This window comes from Salminus brasiliensis, chromosome 5 (assembly GCF_030463535.1).
Source record: "Salminus brasiliensis chromosome 5, fSalBra1.hap2, whole genome shotgun sequence".
Classification (NCBI taxonomy): Eukaryota; Metazoa; Chordata; class Actinopteri; order Characiformes; family Bryconidae; genus Salminus; species Salminus brasiliensis.
In genome coordinates, this window is record NC_132882.1 from 9,179,193 (window position 1) to 9,198,762 (window position 19,570).

General features: G+C 44.9%; 1 protein-coding gene across 1 annotated transcript in view; it reads right to left on the reverse strand.

The window, feature by feature from the left end:
• lyrm4 (LYR motif containing 4) overlaps positions 1-19,570 on the reverse strand; it is a 73,028-nt gene that overhangs the window by 45,330 nt on the left and 8,128 nt on the right. The window contains exon 2 of the mRNA XM_072678706.1: positions 9,702-9,822. Within this exon, the coding sequence (XP_072534807.1) occupies positions 9,702-9,822 (121 nt within the window). The remainder of the gene's footprint in view (positions 1-9,701; positions 9,823-19,570) is intronic.

The following is a 19,570-nucleotide window of genomic DNA, read 5'->3' on the forward strand; positions in this document are numbered from 1 at the left end:
TGAAAATCTAAAACACTGCCATCCCTTTCAAACTGTTCGAATGTCACGTAACTAAGCAAACAGAGCTAGAACCAGGTGCTATTTTACCCAGAAGACACTTTCTGCAGTGCTGAGAAGCAGTCCTGGCCTGATGAAAACTCTCACCTGTAATAAAAATGTGTAAATCTGCTCTGGTCTATCCAGTGCCAAGTAGTGCCGGATGTTCTAGAAAGCTTATGCTGTCTACAACTCAGACTTCATCTCTGTTACAAGAGGACGAGCCGTGAGGTTTTGACGTGAAGTACCTTTAACTGCAGTTATGGAGGATTGATTGCTTGGCAGTAGATAATAGGGAGCAGGGAGCTGTAGAGCTAAATCAAATCAATACATGATTTCTAACAGTATAAACTAGTGGAATGGCAGTCATCGTCATAAGCTGTGACTCAGCCTGTGTCACTATTCTCCCTCAAGGCAACAAATGCTGTAGGACAAGACTCAAGCAGGAACTCATGCAGATAAAGACTAGGGATGAGAAGTGTATTGGTTTAAAAAGAAATGCAAACACACACAGCTTGTCTAACCCCTGTAGAGAAGTACTGCCAATAGAATAGGATTCACTGGAGCAGATAAATATAAATCTATTGGCTTCAATGCCTAATGCCAGGTGTGGGCTAGAGGGGTATAAAGCTCCCTAGCATTGAGCTGTGGAGCAGTGGAGGAACTGTGTTCTCTGGAATGATGGTTGGTGCCCCATCCAATACTTGGAGCTGGGAAGTTGGGGATGAGGTGGGGTGGCGATTATCATCCTGACCTCATTAGTGCTATTTTTTTATTTTAATACATTTCGTTTATTGTTTTTTCTCCAATTGCTGCCAATTAACCCCTCCCCCCTTTTTGAACTGCCGTCCATGCTGATAGGAAAGTGCAGGGCTCCCAGCTCCTCAGCACCACCTGGCCGACGCATGTGCCGGTCATCGCTCAGAGAGAGCACCATCTACCCACCAGGAAAGAACATGGACATAGCCAACAGTGCACTTTCTGAATTCAGCTGCTGATGGCGAAGCGGCATGGCTTGGGGTTCTAACCCATGACCTCCAGGCCACTCAGTAACACTCTCGTTGCTGAATGCAGTCAAAATCCTCACAGCAATGCTCCAAAATCTAGTAGAAAGCCTTTCCTGGACAGTAGAGACAGTTACTCCAACAAAAGCAAGATACACTCTTGATTTCTGAAGAAACAATGAATGAGCAGGTGTCCCAATACTTTTGTCCATAACTTTCTCTTTCTTTTGCTCTCTCAGGGAAAGACTCAAAACGAGACTATAATTGACAAACCTGCTGCTTACCTAAACCTGCAAGCATCAGCTCAAACCTCAGCACACCTGCTGAAGAGCGTGAGCCGCCGCCCCGCGGGATGAGCTTTAAGAGTTCACATGGAGTCTGGAGTTTGTATGTAAACTGCACTGGCAACAAAGCACTTAACTAAAGTTGAGACAAACCGCTTTAGAGACCTCTCCTTTACGTTCTCCAGAGATCGCTCCTTTACGTTCAGCAACTGAGGATCAGAGCAGGTGTGTGTGTGGGTCAGGCCAATAGAGACGCTAACACAGACGTACAGAATGACTGCATAGGACAGTGGTTAGCACCACACCCTGAATTCCAACTGATACATGCAGGAGGATGGATAGATGGACGGCCAGCAGGTCTGTAATGTGAGGCTGTGCCCTGTTAAGCGAGCCGCTACGGTCCCTCATCGCTTCACGGCCAGAATTACAAGCGCTGCCACATGAAGTCAAACTCATTTTGGCTTTAGGAAAATTTACCACCGCTACTCCAGTGAGAGCGAGCAGCATAAATATGAATCAGAAAACTAGTGGGCTGGGCGAGAGGGAGGCTCTGAACCCATTTTACTTGGTTCAGTGCCAACAGCTCAAATCAGCTCCTGCGTATCACGGGCTTTCCGCACGGTGAGTTACGGTCACAATCGATCAAGTGATGCGCTGCAACGGAAATCCTGCTCTCCGTTCAGGTCAAGGGAAGCCCGAAAAGCTAGAGCTTTGGAGAATAATACTTCCACTATATGTCCGAATGTTTGTGGACACCCCTTCTAATGAACAACTATTTTAGGTTGCACCCATTGCTGACACAGATGTGCAAATGCACACATACAGCATTAGTATCCAGACCCCACAGAGCAGCATCGTAATAGAATAGGACGCTCTAGAGCAGATAAACATGAACCCATGGGCACGGTGTTCTCAGTACTTTTGGGATGAGTTGAGGAGGAGTTGGGTGGTGATCATCCAACATCCTGACCTCACAAACGGTCTTGTTGTTGCTGAATGAATCAAATCCTCACAGCAATGCTCTAAAATTTGGTAGAAAGCCTTCTTCCCTGGACAGTAGAGCCAGTTACTCCAACAAAAGCAGGATCAACTCGTTGTTTTTTTAATCCTCTTGATTTCAGAAGACAACTCTGCTCCTGATTCTCAAAGTTTCAGTATGGTATTGCCGTTTACACACACACACAAAAATGTGGTATTCTCTACAAGTAATTAAAGCTAAATGATAAGCCAGTGTCAATTCTAATGAAATAAAAAATTCTGTAATTCTATAAAAATAATAAAGAATAAACATATAAATATATAAAAAAATAATAAAATATGGTCTTCATATGGTCTGTGTGGTGAGATGAAAATATCGGCGATCCAGATAGAAAACCTGATGTGAAATCCATTAAGAGCCTCATTAAAATTCTATCTGGAGCAGCAGAGGCAGGGAGGCAGCTTCCTGCGGAGATGCCTGCACTCTGCAATGGGCTGCTACCCGGAGCCACAGATTTTTATACTTGTAACACTAACTTAAGTGCATTTTGAGATAGGGGGCACATCAATATTGCATAGCACACATTTACTTTAATATCCTCAGGCCTCCCCAGTAAAAAGGGCATAAGGGTGTATATCAAAGAAATGGGAGCAGGTTTTGTTTGGGGTGGGGGAGGCTGGTGCTGTAAATTTTAAACTGTTTCCGAGCAGAGCAAAGCACCAGCTGAGAGCTCAGGGAGCGGCTGCACATGGGATTTAACAGTGACACATACGGCTTTCTCCTGTTCTGTCGCGGCCTTGCTTTTAGCGTTTAGTGAGTCACCCTTTACCTTTATTCCAGCTACCTGTGGCTGATGCACGGTAATGTCGGTCAGATGCTGGTTGTGTGCTGACAACCAACCTCAAGTAGAAAGAAGGAGCGTAAAGAGGGGAAAGTAATAAGTACCAGTCATCCACATTATGGAGCCCCACAGAGCCCCCCCACCCGTCCAACCCCACACAAACACACTACAGAGAGCTTGAGTTCTGTCTTGCCATGCTCCTCTGAAGCAGAGTGTGGGTGTATGGTGGCATATGCGCTGGCAGTGTCACGACACACAGCAGGACATTTGCTCCATGAGTGTATGTGTGTTCATGTGCATGTGTTTGTGTGTGTGTGTGTGTGTGTGTGTGTGTGTAAGTGTATGAGGATGGAGAGGGAGGCAGAGGGCCTTGCTTCCTCCAGCAGCGCGAAGCACGTCCGTGCACCATGTGTGTGTGTGTGTATGCATGTACGTGTGACTCAGACACAGTGGCACTGCATACTACAATGCGGCACGGTCACCAGAGGAGTGGGAGCCACCTACACAAACGGTCTTGAATATCACACACACACAAACACACACACACATGCACACACACACACACACACACACACACACACACACACGCCATGACAGACGACAGGAACACACGCAAAGCACTCAGCACATCAGTGGCTGGCAGTGACAGCCTGCTTAGTCACGCCAACTTGTGTCTTCACATATGTGCACAGGAAAAAAAAGGAGAGGCATAGGGTGTACTCACACACTCACACACACACTCACACACTCACACAAAAAGGTGCGTGACTATTTTTCATGTTCAGTGGTCATAAAAGTGGTGGGTGACTAGTCAAGCCTAATTTGCCATACACTGCTGGTCAAAAGTTTGGAGTCTTGGGTGAGGCCACAGCCAACTGTGTCTGGGAATCCTAAGGAGCACAGCACTGGCGCTGGTGTGGACATAAGGCTTACCGTCGGGAGTCTCCTGCTACCTGCCCCAGACCAGTTAACCACCCTCCATTCCTGACATCTGCTACATTCCACACCTTCAGACCACATCTCTGTGCCATCCTGATGTACCAACACTGGGAAAGATGATGGGACTGTTGCTCAGTCCATCAGTGATTAGATCAGAACACCTGTGAATAACAATGCACTTCTGTGATGTTAGAGTTTTATTAGTCACTTATAAACAGCTGGTTTTGACTAGAGGAGGATGGTCCCCCCTTTGAATGTGGGTTCCTCTTAGGGTTTCTTCCTCCAGCTTTGAGGGAATTGTTCTTGCCACTGTTTTTCCTTTGGCTTTTTAGGGGCTACATATTCTACTGTTGATATCCAGATTCCTGTAAATCTGTAACAACAACATAACATACATAAAAAGAGCTACACAGATAAATATGACTTAGATTAACATGATTGCACTTGGTCTCTATGGATGGGTAGGTTAAGCTTAGAATATCCATTCGGAAGGAATATTTTCCATTTTTAATACGATTTTTTGCTCACATACCAGGCTGGGCCTTTTAGTCAGATATAAATATGATTAATATATTATTAGAAAACAATAATAATAATGCTTCCTGCTAAATTCAATTCCTAGCTTCAATTCAGATGTCTTGCTCAGATCCACGCTTTGTGCAATCCATTTGTTTCTTTTTTTTTTATGTGACCGTAGTACCAGTGCTCCTAAAAGACTAGCAAATCAACAGTGTCAGTAAATGTTCCTCATAACCATCAAACTACTGCTGAGTTGCTCCAAAACTTTAATCACTGCATCAGAACTGGTTAAATATCTAAATTAAGAACGTAGCCTCGTATTTGGGTGGTCCACGTTTGGCATACAGATCCTTTGGCTTGACTTAGATAAGACAAAGGCTCTGCACTGCCCACTGGTGGAGCTAAGGGCTTCGAGCTTCGAGCTTCAGACATCTCCTGCTTCTTCAACCTGAGTACCAGCTAACTGTTACAGGGAAGCTCATTTGCATTTCAAATCTTAATTGACTGCACATGTAACATCTAGTCAACCAGTCTGCGTAACTCCTAATCCGAGGACATTTCTAAGTGACTGTGGGTGGATTTGCTTGCTTTCACGTTTGACCCAAATCTTAAAACAGGTGCCTTTTATCCGTTCTCCTTTAAAACCTCTCTTCCCTGCAAGGAGAATAAGAGAAAAGGCTACAGCGCTAATACAGGCTCAGTTCCTGGAGAGACTGATTGGGAAGCTGCTCTTTGATTCTGGAGTCAGAGATCAAAGCCACGCTTCTGTACATGGGAACAGAGCTGGATGGAGACACAGTGCAGGTACAACAACCAAACTTCCTTCCATCAGTGTTTTTACTGCTGCTCTACTTTCCTATGTGTCTTTCCTTTTCCTCTTTAGCTTTGCTTTGCTTTTCTTACTGTGTCCTCTGTGAACAGCTCTCACTCTTTTACATCAGTGCAATTCAAGGACGTCTCAAGATCTTTCAGTCCATCACCTGCAGTTTTGTAAACACCTCAGGAAAGGGTGTTTTGGCAGATTCTCACCTTTGTCTAAATCAATAATTCATCTCTATTAATAATTGATAGCTGTTCAGTAACAACGTGTCCATCTTGTCCCGCGTTCGTCCGATGAATATTTTGTCATAATGTGACACATGCACGGCCACCTGCAGACCAAACGCTCACAACGGTCCAGCACATTAGTCACGGACATGACACACCAGTGATGCATTAAAATAAACAATTAATTAATTAATAATAATAAAAATCACTTATAATATTTATGTATTTTCATTTGGCCCGCCTCAGCACATAAAAAAAGCAGCATGCCAGGGGGTCAATAACAAGCCTGCAGGCTTGGGATAAGTGAGAAAGGAGGCAATCTGAGACTTTTCTGCTTTAGAAGTCACCGGGGCCACCAGTGGGAGTGTCACCTTTTAAAACTGCTGTGAAAAATCCTCCCAATTTTATCATCGATTGGGGCAGAGGAGTTACAGACGCAGCAGAACTGAATGTTTAACCACTAGGGGGAGCACTAGTCAGGCTTGGAACAAGAAGTCAAATTTATCAAGAGTGTGCTGGTGTATAATACCTGCAGGGTGTGCGAGGGGATTTGTGGGTTGAGAAGAGGTGGTTCAGTGCAGTGAAGGTTTTGTTGGATGTGTGGAAAATGGGTAGCAAAGCAGATACAGGTAATGATTGGCTAAATCAGCTAAATCAGCCAATCATTAACTGTATCTGCTTTGCGACCCATTTTCCACACATCCAACAAAACCTTCACTGCACTGAACCACCTCTTGTGTGTTTTCATAGTGTGAAGAAAGTTGCTGAATCTGCAGGTGTATGGAAGCTTACGGTCATACTGGTCTACCAGCAGTGGCAGAAATCCCAGTCCCCAGAACTGTGGCCGAAAGACAGGGAACCGCGGCTTGTGGATGAAAAATGCAGTTCCTCGTGGAGCGATGCCACACACCCACACACACACACTTTTTTGCGGTCATTTGCATCAATGAGGTGTGTTACAGGCAATCAGCTTGTGGCACTGGCAAGACGTTTTTGAAGCCCAGGTTACTTTAATCGTGTCTCATCTACCTCTTGACAATACCCCATATGGGGTTAAGGTCCAGAGAGCTGGCCGGCCAATCAGAACAGTAATATCAAGGTCAGCAAAGCATTTGGCAGGAAGTAAGAATGGAAGTCTTCAGTCTATTCCCCTCTTTTGCCTCTTCTGATCACATTTGGAGTAATTCATCAGTAATTTAAACGCATCCCTACAACATACTATTAGTACCTAATCAAATCTCTGTCCATTTCCTCAGAGCTTTCTTGGAGGAAACTGAGGGCACACACGCAGTATGTCCTTTAATCTTAAACTTCAAAAAGTTTTTTTCTGAGAAAACCCTTCAACCACTGACCAGGACTCTAGGACCTGTCCAGTACACCCTATGCGAGGGTCATCTTGTTGAGGTTCAGCCAAAGGTGGTGTCTAATTCAGAATCCGCTGATACAGGCATATTTTTAATTTGCTGAGTGACACAATCACAGAACAAGAACTTTCTGTGACCCAAAGATAGTTTCATGCCCTTTTAAGACCTTTCGTTTGGCAACTTAAGCACTTCCAGTGGGAGGGCTGCCTATACAAGCTCAGCCAGCGCTGGAGCAGAACTTCAGGACCAACATGACCAAGCACCTGCAGAGTGGATTAGTATTCAGGCTGAGAATAATGATTATTTCTGGATTTGAACACCTTTCATCTGCGCAACAAGCCATTTCTTCTCTTATGTTTCAAGAAGTCTATTATTATAGTGCTGTAGGTAGAAAAACTCAGTCATGGCATGTTCTCAGCTTTTACAAAAGAATGCTACAGTGCATCCGCTGAACTAAACTGGCTAGTTTCTGGATAAGCTTTGGCTGAATTGGGTGACCAGATGAGACCCGATCTTACATTTCTGTGTAAACAAATAAACAAACAAACAAACAAAAAACACCAACATGTACATTATTACCGTTCGACTTTCTTATCTGATGGTTTCTAACCTAAGTGGTGTGACTACAGGAGTTCCTGATTGGTTTTAGAGCAGGGGTGGGCTACATTGGTCCTGGAGGGCTGGATTCCTCCACAGTTTTATTATTTTTTTGCTCCTGCACCTGATTTAACTCACCGGTTAATTGCCAGGTTTAGTACGTCTGGAGTTGGTGTGGCGCAACAGATAACACCACTATCTGCCAGTGAGCTATTACACCATTTGGGAGATGGAGGGTTCCATTCCCAACCTGGGTGACTGTGCTGCGTTACACTAATAAGAGTCCTTGGGCAAGACTCCTAACACTACATTGGCCCTTGAAAGTCGCTCTGGATAAGAGCGTCAGCTAAATGCCATAAATGTCAATGTAAATATAAGAGCCAAGGAATCTGCAAACTGTGCTGGACTTCATACCCCACTCCCCATCCCTGGTTCAGAGTAATTGTAGGGGGTATTTATATATATATTTGTATATCGTTAAATTAAAACCAGTCATTTGTCCAATAATAACCAATAATGTTTTATGCTGATAAATTACACTTTTGAATGATGAGGTTTCCACGACGGATACAGTAGATGGTTCTCACATTCCTGTTACGGCTCCATTAGAAAATACAAAAGACTGCACAGGTCTATACATTTTCAAAAGTTCAAGTTCAAAAGTAAAATGAGCCATTTCTTGATTTTGATGTGTTAAGGTAGGTAGGCTTTCATAACCATTGGAACTGAACAACGTAAGCCGAACTGTAACAAGCGCTGGATGGCTGATAGAGGGAGAATATATGAACGCTCATGATGCAATGCTCATGATACAATACTAATGCTCATGATGCAATGCTCATGATACAATACTAATGCTCATGATACAATACTAATGCTCATGATACAATACTAATGCTCATGATACAATACTAAAGCTCATGATACAATACTAATGCTCATGATGCAATGCTCATGATGCAATGCTCATGATACAATACTAATGCTCATGATACAATACTAAAGCTCATGATACAATACTAATGCTCATGATGCAATGCTCATGATGCAATGCTCATGATACAATACTAATGCTCATGATGCAATGCTCATGATACAATACTAATGCTCATGATACAATACTAATGCTCATGATACAATACTAATGCTCATGATGCAATGCTCATGATGCAATGCTCATGATGCAATGCTCATGATGCAATTGCAATGCTCATGATGCAATGCTCATGATGCAAACTTTTCCCAGTATTGTAAGGCTGTGAGAAATATACAATTTCATATTTGAGCATCATATTCAATTTCATTTATGATCAACTGTTTGCATGGCTGAACCAATCTGGCTGTAGACCTGTGCTTTTTAAACCGAAAGGTAACACACTCCGCAATACGGTCAGCCGTGGTTGCTTATCTACCAGTAAATAAGGGAGAGAGAAACCAGCATGCACAGCAGTAATAATTACTCACATTAACTTTTGGACAGATGTATTTCTGCTTGCCTGGAGTTAAACGTGGTCAAGATGCGTCACGAAATAGGTTTGAGTGATCAGGCTTAGCCAGGCTCCGCCTCAGAAGCAAAGCACACTTCCAATCTGTGGGAGACACTGTACCCTCATCATCTTCTACTGTGTCCTAAAACCAGGACTCAACTCTACTCAGCTTCATCGAGGACTCTCAGACGTTAGCCAACAAATGGCCAAAAAGGTGAGAGAGGCAAGAAAACATTTCCCTGATTGGGTCACTTAAAAAGGACAAAAAGCCTGACGGAAAGCCACCATCCCCGGGGAAGCGGCCCCAGTGCTGAATAGAATTATGGGAACAAAGCACGAGACAGCAGGGTATCAGTGGTCATTAGTGGCACGCGAGCGATGCCATCCTCATGCCAGGGGACAGGTGGGAGCCCACCAGATGCTCATCAATATGCTTCTGGAGCAGCCGCAGTAGCAGCAGCAGCAGCAGCAACCAGACAAACTCTCTTTAGAGGGTGGAGGGATTTAGAGAGAGTCAGGGGGAGGAAGGGGAGGACGAGAGAACACTGTGCTGCATTTTATGATTGCTATCGCGGTGTTTCTGTTTTGCAGAGGTGAGCAGTACCTGTCTCTGGATGATGGCCAGGCTGTCATGGGCCTTGTTCAGGAGCTGCTCCAGAGCTTTTGGGTCTTGCACGCTTCGGTTCTCCCTGAACGCGTCACGCACCCTGCGCAGGGCGTACGTCCTGAGGACAGAAAAGACACAGGAGCTACAAATCAGCACTTATTTCAAGACAGACCCCTTCATTCCCCTTTATTCATACAGCAGCACAAATACACAAAAACACATATAGATGGGAAGAGGGTAAATTTGTCAGGCAGGAGAATGTGTCCTATTTAAGTCCGGAAAACACAGAAAACGTGCCTCAGAGGACCCAGAGCACTGAATACACCAACAGGATTAAAGGTCACATCCACAATGTTGAAGATAAGACCTACGACATTCACTACAGATGAAGACATATGGGAATTGTGGGCCGTTTCTCATGTACACATCAGCAGATGTCTCACTACAGAGAAATGACATTCATCGATATCATAGATATATTATAATAGATATTTTACAGCAGTAATCCAGCATCTTGGGATCTCTGGATATGGGGGGGGGGCTTTTTTTTTTTTACTGGATCGGGTCTCTGCTTTTAAGATTCCGATTAACTTCCGATCCTTAGGTTTGCTGTAGCAGAGAGCCATCTGGTATCTTCTAGGCGCCATTAATATTCATGATCCTGCTGCTGCAGTGCCAAACTTCTCATTGTTTTTAAACCTACCAGAGACGAAGTTCATCTGTGAGCTTATTTTGCTGAGCAAAACAAAACAGAGCTTTACTGGAACTGATATGAGTGGTGGCATTTCCAGTTAGCAGCCAAAACAGAAGCTAAAGGTGGCTTCTAATTCGAACTCTCCATTCCACCTTAAATAGTGCCGCAGTTACACTGTGTACATTTCACCAGCAGAATAATGTCACTGCTGCATTATTTAAGGTCAAAGCCTCACTGTACACGTGATGCAGCAACAACAAACGGCTCACAGAGCAGCAGGTAAAGAGTGTGTTAGTTAATCTGTCAGAAAAGGAGGAGTTAAACTCTCAGGATTTAAGGTTACTCCCATTCCGTCTTCACTCCTGAATTACGATTAGGCCAAAATATGGTTGAAATGTTATAGTATAGCTAAAGTATAATGCTTCTAATGAACACATTCAGCCATTGCTGACACAAATGTGCAAATGCACACACAAGCTTGTCTCGTCCCTGTAGAGAAGTACAGTCAATAGATTAGGACTCTCTGGAGCAGATAATCATGAACCTGTTGGCATCATGCTGCCTAGTGCCAGACATGGGCTTGATGGGTCTTCTAGCATTGAGCTGTGGAGCTGTGTTCTCTGGAATGATGGTTCTCCATCCAATACTTTTGGAATGAGATTGGAACACTGAATGCAATCAAATCCTCACAGCAATGCTCTAAAATCCAGTAGAAGAGACAGTTGAGAGTAGAGACAGTTACTTCAACAGCAGAATACACCTATTTTTCTTATTCATTTTATCCAATCCCCCCCCCCCCCAAATTGGACTGCTAATTACCCCCCCAGTCCCCGGTGAAGGTGGACCAACACACTCCAACACAGCTTGAGTCAAGCAGCTCATTTCTGCTGCCGATGCAATGCCGTTGGGCCACCAATGCACCTGGCTCCAACACACAAGCAACGAAGTGATGTGGGGGGGGGTGCCATCTACCCACCCTGGGGAGAGAACGCTCAATTGCGCTAGCAGAATGACAGAGATCCGAACCAGCGACCCCCTGAGGATACCTTCTTTTTTTATTAACCCTGATTTCAGAAGAAGCAATGATTGAGCAGATGTCCCAATACTAGTGGAAGTAAAGCCGCCAGAGCAGAAATCAGTGTCTGGGACAGAGTTTAATTTGTGAATGAGACCATAGTTACCGGATTCCGTAACACCAGCTTTTTGCCCACCCACTTTTCTTCATTACTACCAACATACACTTTTCACCCAGAGATGAAAGTTCAGGAAACTTCTAATTTCTTTTTAATCAAAGAAAAACCCCACCATCGCTTCACGCATATGAAAGCCAAGAGCTAAAAAGCTCATTTCTCAGTCCTGATGACGGAGGTGAAGCTCAGTGTGTCTCAGCGTGTGGTATTCCTGCACGAACATGAAGATCTCCTCCCATTAGCGGGCTTTCAGAGGCCAGGCTGCTCGCAATCACTGAAATGACTCCAGATGCTGGAAGCAGGATGAGTTTCTCCACGGGCAGCAGGGGCTCAGCCCATGACCACTGTACGCTGAAGTGAGCATGTGCAAGAGCACGCTGGAAAATAAGTCTGTCATGCTCCTGCGCCGACTGCCACGGCTTATTAGGGGCGGTGATGCACAGAGCACGCACTAAATAAGCAAGGAGTCATTAGGCAGCTGGTTACGAAGATGGAAGGTGACAACGCCTCTCGCTTTCGGAAGGGAGAAAGAGTGAGTAAGGGAGAGTATGTGCTTTTCTCTCTCTCTCTCTCTCTGGCCTTTTCATCTGGCTGCACTGAGTGCGGAATGAGCAGGAGCCTCGATTGCCAACATCAAAGTGGCAGCCTGGCACCCAAGGAAGAGCCTCCACCCAGACACACAGCGAGGAGACGAGGCGAAGCCAGCTTCAGCAACAGCCTCGGCTGAGCATTCACACACACCGTTGAATGAGGAGGAACAGTAAAAGGGGAAAAATGAGCTGAGGCTTGAACTAGAGAGGCTATAAAGGTTGGTGATATGATGAAACACTACATGGACAAAAGTATTGGGACACCTGCTCATTCATTATTTCTTCTGAAATCTTCTGTTTCTGTTGGATTAACTGTCTCTACTGTCCAGGGAAGGCTTCCTACTAGATTTTGGAGCATTGCTGTGAAGATTTGATTGCATTAAGCAAAAAGGGTGTTAAGAGGTCAGGATGTTGGATGATCACCACTCCACCTCATCCCAAAAGTATTGAATGGAGAACTATCATCCCAGAGAACACAGTTCCACTACTCCACAGCTCAATGCTGGGGGGCTTTATATGCCTGGTATTAGGCAGCATGGAGTCAATAGGTTCATGTTTATCTGCTCCAGAGAGTCCTATTCTATTGGCAATACTTCTCTACAGGGACTAGACCAGGTGTGTGTGGGCATTTGCACATCTGTGTGCATTGGGTGTGACTTCAAGTAGCTGAATGCATGTGTTAGAAGGAGTGTCCACAAACATTTGGAAATTAAGGTTATGATAACTATATATCCCTCCATCTCACCCACGCGCGCACACACACACACACACACACACACACACACACACACACACACACGATGGACTGTTTTCAGTGTAGTTATAGAACTACAGAGTGCTCCAGTCAGTGGTCAGTGGAAATGAAAGAAATGGCCAATGAGCGTAGAAACGCGGTGGTGGTGTTAATGTTACGGCTGATCGGTGTGTATAAGACTCTCTGAAGCAGTTTAACACGAACCTTGGAACTATATCACACACACACACACACACACACACACACACACACACACACACACACACACACACACACACACACCCTCAGATCATGGTCTGAAGAAACTCAGCAGATGACAGATGCAAAACTGTGATTTGAGGAGGAGAGGGAAGAAAAGGAGCAGTTGCCGGATGAAGAGCGAGTCATCGTCTGAAAGCTGTGACTGACAGCCAGTTCAAAGCACTCTAAAATAAGCCCAGAGCTTTGAAGTGGGAGTCGTGCGCATTTGTAGGGTCTTAGTTCATCCAGTGTCATTTCTGATGCATGATAGATCTGTGTCACAGCCAATTACAGGACGACCGGCCCACAGCAGCACAGTCGCACCGGCCCACAGCAGCACAGTCGCACCGGCCCACTGCAGCACAGTCGCACCGGCCCACTGCAGCACAGTCGCACCGGCCCACTGCAGCACAGTCGCACCGGCCCACTGCAGCACAGTCGCACCGGACCACTGCAGCACAGTCGCACCGGACCACTGCAGCACAGTCGCACCGGCCCACAGCAGCACAGTCGCACCGGACCACAGCAGCACAGTCGCACCGGACCACAGCAGCACAGTCGCACCGGACCACAGCAGCACAGTCGCACCGGCCCACTGCAGCACAGTCGCACCGGACCACAGCAGCACAGTCGCACCGGCCCACTGCAGCACAGTCGCACCGGCCCACAGCAGCACAGGCCTGATCTTCTATCAGTCAGAAAGCCAGTAAGAGATTCACAGACCAAGGAATGCTGTTTTCCATATTCCTCACTCACAGATCACTGAAACAGGATCATCTAGGAATGCACAAATATGGGAATTTATATTTGACATTAATTAAATGTAGAATTTGGAACTAAACCTACGCAAAATACAGGGCTTGTCCTCCATCACCTCATCGTCACTGATAAGCAGTGGGGTTTGACTCCAGTTCTGAGAGAAGTGTGTGGTGCAGGAGAGTTGGAGCAGCGTGGTTCACTGTTTGATTCACTTCTTTAATAAGAAGCAGAGTTCAGCCTCATGAAAAGAGAACCAAGAGAACATCCAGCTGCTCCAGAATTAAAACTTTACTGGTTAACCAGTTAATAATGGCCCATTTTCACTGAATTATGACCAGAGTAACGACACTGCTCAGAGTGTCCCCTCCTCCTTTAGTCTGCCGGAGCCCGAGTTCCATTCAGCAGTGCCTCATTACAGTAAATCATGTCCCTGATGGTGAGATTTGCCAAAACATTAGCCAAAACATTAAAACCATGTATGTTTTCTCCTTGTGTCACCTAAAACAGCTGCAACCTGTCAAAGCATCGACAGGATTAGTCCAAACAGGTAGTCTTCATTCCCTAGGTGCAATCAATCAGCCTTTGATGCCCATGGACCTGTTGCCAGTCCACTGGTAGACCTTTTTTGGTGCACTTTTGGTAGGTACTGACCATTGCCTAATGCAAACACCCTAAAAAGACCTGCCTGATGTTTTGCAGATGTTCTGACCCAGTCGTCTAGACATTTGGTTATGCATCTTCATCTCTGCTTTTAACAACACAGCACCTTCAAGAACTGACTTCACTTGCTGTCAAATATGTAAACCCCACCCTTTGAAAGCTGCCACTGTAGGCGGATAATTAAATGGTATTTAGTTGTTATCTAATGTTATGGCTGATCGGTGTGGGACATTAAAGCAGTTTATAAATTATTATATTATTTTATTATTATAAAAAAGGAGATTTGCACCATGCCATTACAGCTTCACGCCACATTCAGGATTTATGAAGCTCTACTTCAACGCGGTCTTCAACACGCATGAGATTTAAGATCCAATCTGGCGAGCATGACCAGTTTATAACCGAGGGCTCTGGCCTTCAGTGAGTAAGAAGGCGATGGTGGTCGAGTGGGAGCCACGTGACCAGAGAGGACCACTGCACAGTTGGTCTTTGTCATCAGTGTAGAGTTTCTGAATCATCGGAGGCAGTAGTGAGTACCTCCCTTCTACAGGAGCACAGCCACAGTCTGCCAAAGCAGCCTGGCTTTCAGAGATGCAGCATGTCAGAAAAAAAAGCATTCCTTCCTGTGTCCTTTCACAATTCACGCACATGCCTATTACTCATGTTACCAAATTAGATTATTTACACTCAGCAATGTGTCGTTCATGCAAGTCGGACATGTTCTTCACACAGTGGGCAGCTGGGGAGAGACAGATAAGGGATAAACAGGCTATGGTACAGGGGTCTCTCAATGAAACATTCAATGCACCTACTGCTGACCCAGATGTGCAAAGGCACACACAGCTTGTCTAGGCCCTTCAGAGAGGTACTGCCAATAGAACAGGACTAAGGGGCTAGAGAGATATAAAGCCCCCCAGCATTGAGTGTTCTCTGGAATGATGGTTGGAGCTCCATCCAATACTTCTGTTGGTGATGGATACCATAGGATGCCTTCAGAAGTATTGTGAAGGCCATTCCTCGAAATGGCCTAGAAATTGAAGGTAGCGGCACAAGAGAACCTTCTCAATATTAGGCGGTACTAATGTTATGGCTGATCGGTGTATAAGAGCAGAGCTTACAGCAAGCTAAGAGATTCAAGCTGGTTAGCTTTTAGCCTAGCACCCACTCGCTTCCACGGATTTGGCTCCCTTGACTATATTCTGATGTGTGTTTAGCTCCAGTTTGGTGGTCAGCTGCGGTACTCCAGTTTGTTTTCGAGGGAGTGGACGTTGGAGGGAAGAGATGGTAAAAGCCAGTTGGTTAGTGATCGCTTTCAGCCTAGCGCTGATCCCAGTTTGCTCCCCCTGGCATTCACTTCTGTGCCAGGTTTGAGCTCCTCTTCTGCAGACACTGGCTCTGGAAAAAGCAGCGGCCAAGGCCTGGTTTATGTTGCAATCTATATTCCCCACGAGCAGAGTCTGGAGGTGATGTCCTGCTCTCCAGTATCGACAAGCATTGATCCATTCATTTTCTCCGCCATCCTCTGAGAAAATAACAGGCCGAATTACCTACCGTTTTCCACTTAGCTCAATGATCGTCTGATAATTGTAGCCCTGTCCGATTCACAGGTCTGTGTTTTCCCAGTAGATGTTGCCTAATGTTTTTGACCACTGCTGTCCGAGATATAGATATATATCATATACACATACATACATACATACAGTGAGTCCAAGAAGTATTTGATCCCTTGCTGATTTTCTTTGTTTGCCCACTAATAAAGACACTATCCTTCTGCACTTTTAATGGTAGATATATTCTAACATGGAGAGACAGAATATCAAGACAAAAATCCAGAATATAATTTTAAAGAATATATTTTAATTAATTTGTATTTCAATGAGGAAAATAAGTATTTGATCCCTCTTGCCAAACACACTCAATACTTAGTGGCAAAGCCTTTGTTTGCAAGCACAGCGGTGAGACGTTTGTTGTAGTTAACCACAAGTTTAGCACACACACCAGGGGGAATTTTGGCCCACTCTTCTTTGCAGATCCTCTCTAAATCATGAAGGTTGGTGGGCTGTCGCTTGGCAACTCTGACCTTCAGCTCCCTCCATAGATTTTCGATCGGATTGAGGTCTGGCGACTGGCTGGGCCACTCCATGACCTTAATGTGATTTTTCTTGAGCCAATCCTTTGTTGCCTTTGCTGTATGTTTAGGGTCGTTATCATGTTGGAAGACCCAACCACGGCCCATTTTCAGATCCCTGGCAGAGGGGAGGAGGTTGTCCCTCAGGATTGTGCGGTACATGGCTCCATCCATCTTCCCAGTGATGCGGTGAAGTAGCCCTGTACCCTTGGCAGAGAAACACCCCCAAAACATTATGCTTCCACCTCCATGCTTGACGGTGGGCACAGTGTTCTTGGGGTCATAGGCAGCATTTTTCTTCCTCCACACATGGCGGGTGGAGTTGAGGCCAAAAAGTTCAATTTTGGTCTCGTCTGACCACAAAACCTTCTCCCAATAACTTGGTTCATCTTTCAAATGATCATTGGCATACTTGAGGCGCGCCTCCACATGTGCTCTCTTCAGCAGGGGTACCTTTCGGGCACTGCAGGATGTGAATCCATTGTTGCGCAAAGTGTTGCCAATTGTTTCCTTGCAAACTGTGGTCCCAGCTGCCTTCAGGTCATTTGCTAACTCCTGCCGAGTGGTTGCAGGACGATTTCTGACTGTTCTCAGCATCATTGCCACCCCACGAGGCGAAATCTTCTTTGGAGCACCGGGCCGAGGTCTGTTGATTGTCATGTTATACTCTTTAAACTTTCTGATAATTGCACCAATAGTTGTTACTTTCACATCCAACACCTTACTAATCTTTTTGTAGCCCATTCCAGCTTTGTGAAGGTCAACAATTCTGACTCTGAGGTCCTGTGACAGCTCTTTGGTTTTACCCATGTTGGAGACTTGAAATCTGTGTGATCTGTCTGATTCTGTGGACAGGTGTTTTTCACACAAGTGATTAGTGAGAACAGGTGGCTTCAGGTCAGGTAACAAGTTGATTGGGAGTGTCTAACTGGTCTGTAAAAGCCAGAACTGCTAATGAATACTAAGGGATCAAATACTTATTTCACTCCATGAAATACAAATCAATTAATATATATTCCTTAGATTTATTTTCTGGATTTTCTTTTTAATATTCTGTCTCTCCATGTAAGAATACATCTACCATTAAAAGTATAGAATGATCATGTCTTTATTAGTGGGCCAACGAAGAAAATCAGCAAGGGATCAAATACTTCTTGGACTCACTGTACATACCACATACACACACATACATTTATGTATATATACATATATCTATCTATATATCTGCATGCTGCGTTCCAACTGAACTGGGATGTCTGATTTTCAAGAGTTACAAGTAGGAAATTTCAACTGGAATGTCCCTACAAGTCAGATTTCAACAGTAATAAAAGCAGAAGTATTATTAATTTGTATTTTTTTTTGTCTCATTATATATTATATGTGTCGTAAACACAGTACCGTCCAACGTCTATCTGTGGACATGTTTACCATTGTGATTGGATGTGCAAAATACAGGATCATTTGTTATGAACCAGTATTGCCAACAATGCTAACCCAGGGCAATGAAAAAAGTGGGACAGATAAGCCATAAAACACCAGTAAATGATTCTCAAACCAATGAAACCAGTGGTAACCTTTAGGTTTTAGCTTTCTGTTCTTTGGAAATGTTTTGAACTGGTGTACAATTATCAGAGATGTTTAACTGGAACGTGGTCAACTCAGATGGGACGTCATTCCCAGTTCTGACATCCAACTTTCGAGGTACATCGGAAGCAAAAACAGAGACACAAGTTTGAGCCTAAATGACTCGACAGATGAATTAAACCTCGCCACCACAGCTGTGGCCTCGTGACGTTAGCTTGTAGTAGTTTGACGTTAGCTTGTTTCCACTGTGTCCAGCAATTAGTGTAGCAGCACCCTTGGGCATACGTGCATTTAATTCATTCCCTTTGCCCACGTAGCAGCGGCATGCCGAAGACCATGAACATGAGCGAGGAACCACCAGGAACTCACACCAACAATATGTTTCATAGTTCTATAAAGTGATACCAATTAAAGAGCCTAAATCTTTAATGAGACCTTCAGTTGGAAACACATGCCGTATGTATTATTAATTAGACACATCCTTCCCCTGAACTGGATTTCAACCGAAAAATAAGCTGAGTGTGGTCAAAAGAAAGCTGTAGCAGACGCAACCTTTACTTTGCCACACAGCTCCGTAAAGGAAGTGCCACGGAGGAGAAAGAGGCTGCTGAAGCCACATATGCAGCATGCGAGGCTGCGGCTCAGCCCACAGAAGCTTATAGCTTCTTCATGCCTCTCTCTGCTGAACTAGAGGATCAGCGCTGAGCCACATTTACAGCATGCAGAGCAGGACAAATACATTAAGGCTTGAGGCAGACCACAGACAATGAGGAGAAGGAAAACCTGAAGTGAAGCCTGCAGGCAAACATTAAGAGCTTACAGCCAATTAAGGCCATCTGTGCCCTAAGTGACCAAATCCGATTTGCATGGTCAACAACTGCAGACACAATTGAGAGCGTGCATCCACATCGACAGTCACAGTGCGGTGACTAGAGAGGAGTTCAAAGCAACGGTGTGTACCAACTGCACCCGAAAATTTCAGCTCCAGAATCACTGATTGACTAAAATGGAGAGAATGGCGTCTCGGTCATTGGCACTCCAGGCCAGAGCGCTGCTACAGCACTATGTAACTGTGGTGGAGCTGTACTGACTTTTCTCCAGGACTGTGTAATGCTGCATAACCAAAGTCATATTTGTGTAAAATCCTGCAATAATACACTACCGCCTCAGTCCACATGCTTCTTTACCTTCAGACGACGGTTCTGTATCTCTCAGCTAGTCCACAAAAGTATGTGTACAGCGGCCTATAAGGAGTATTTACTGCAGT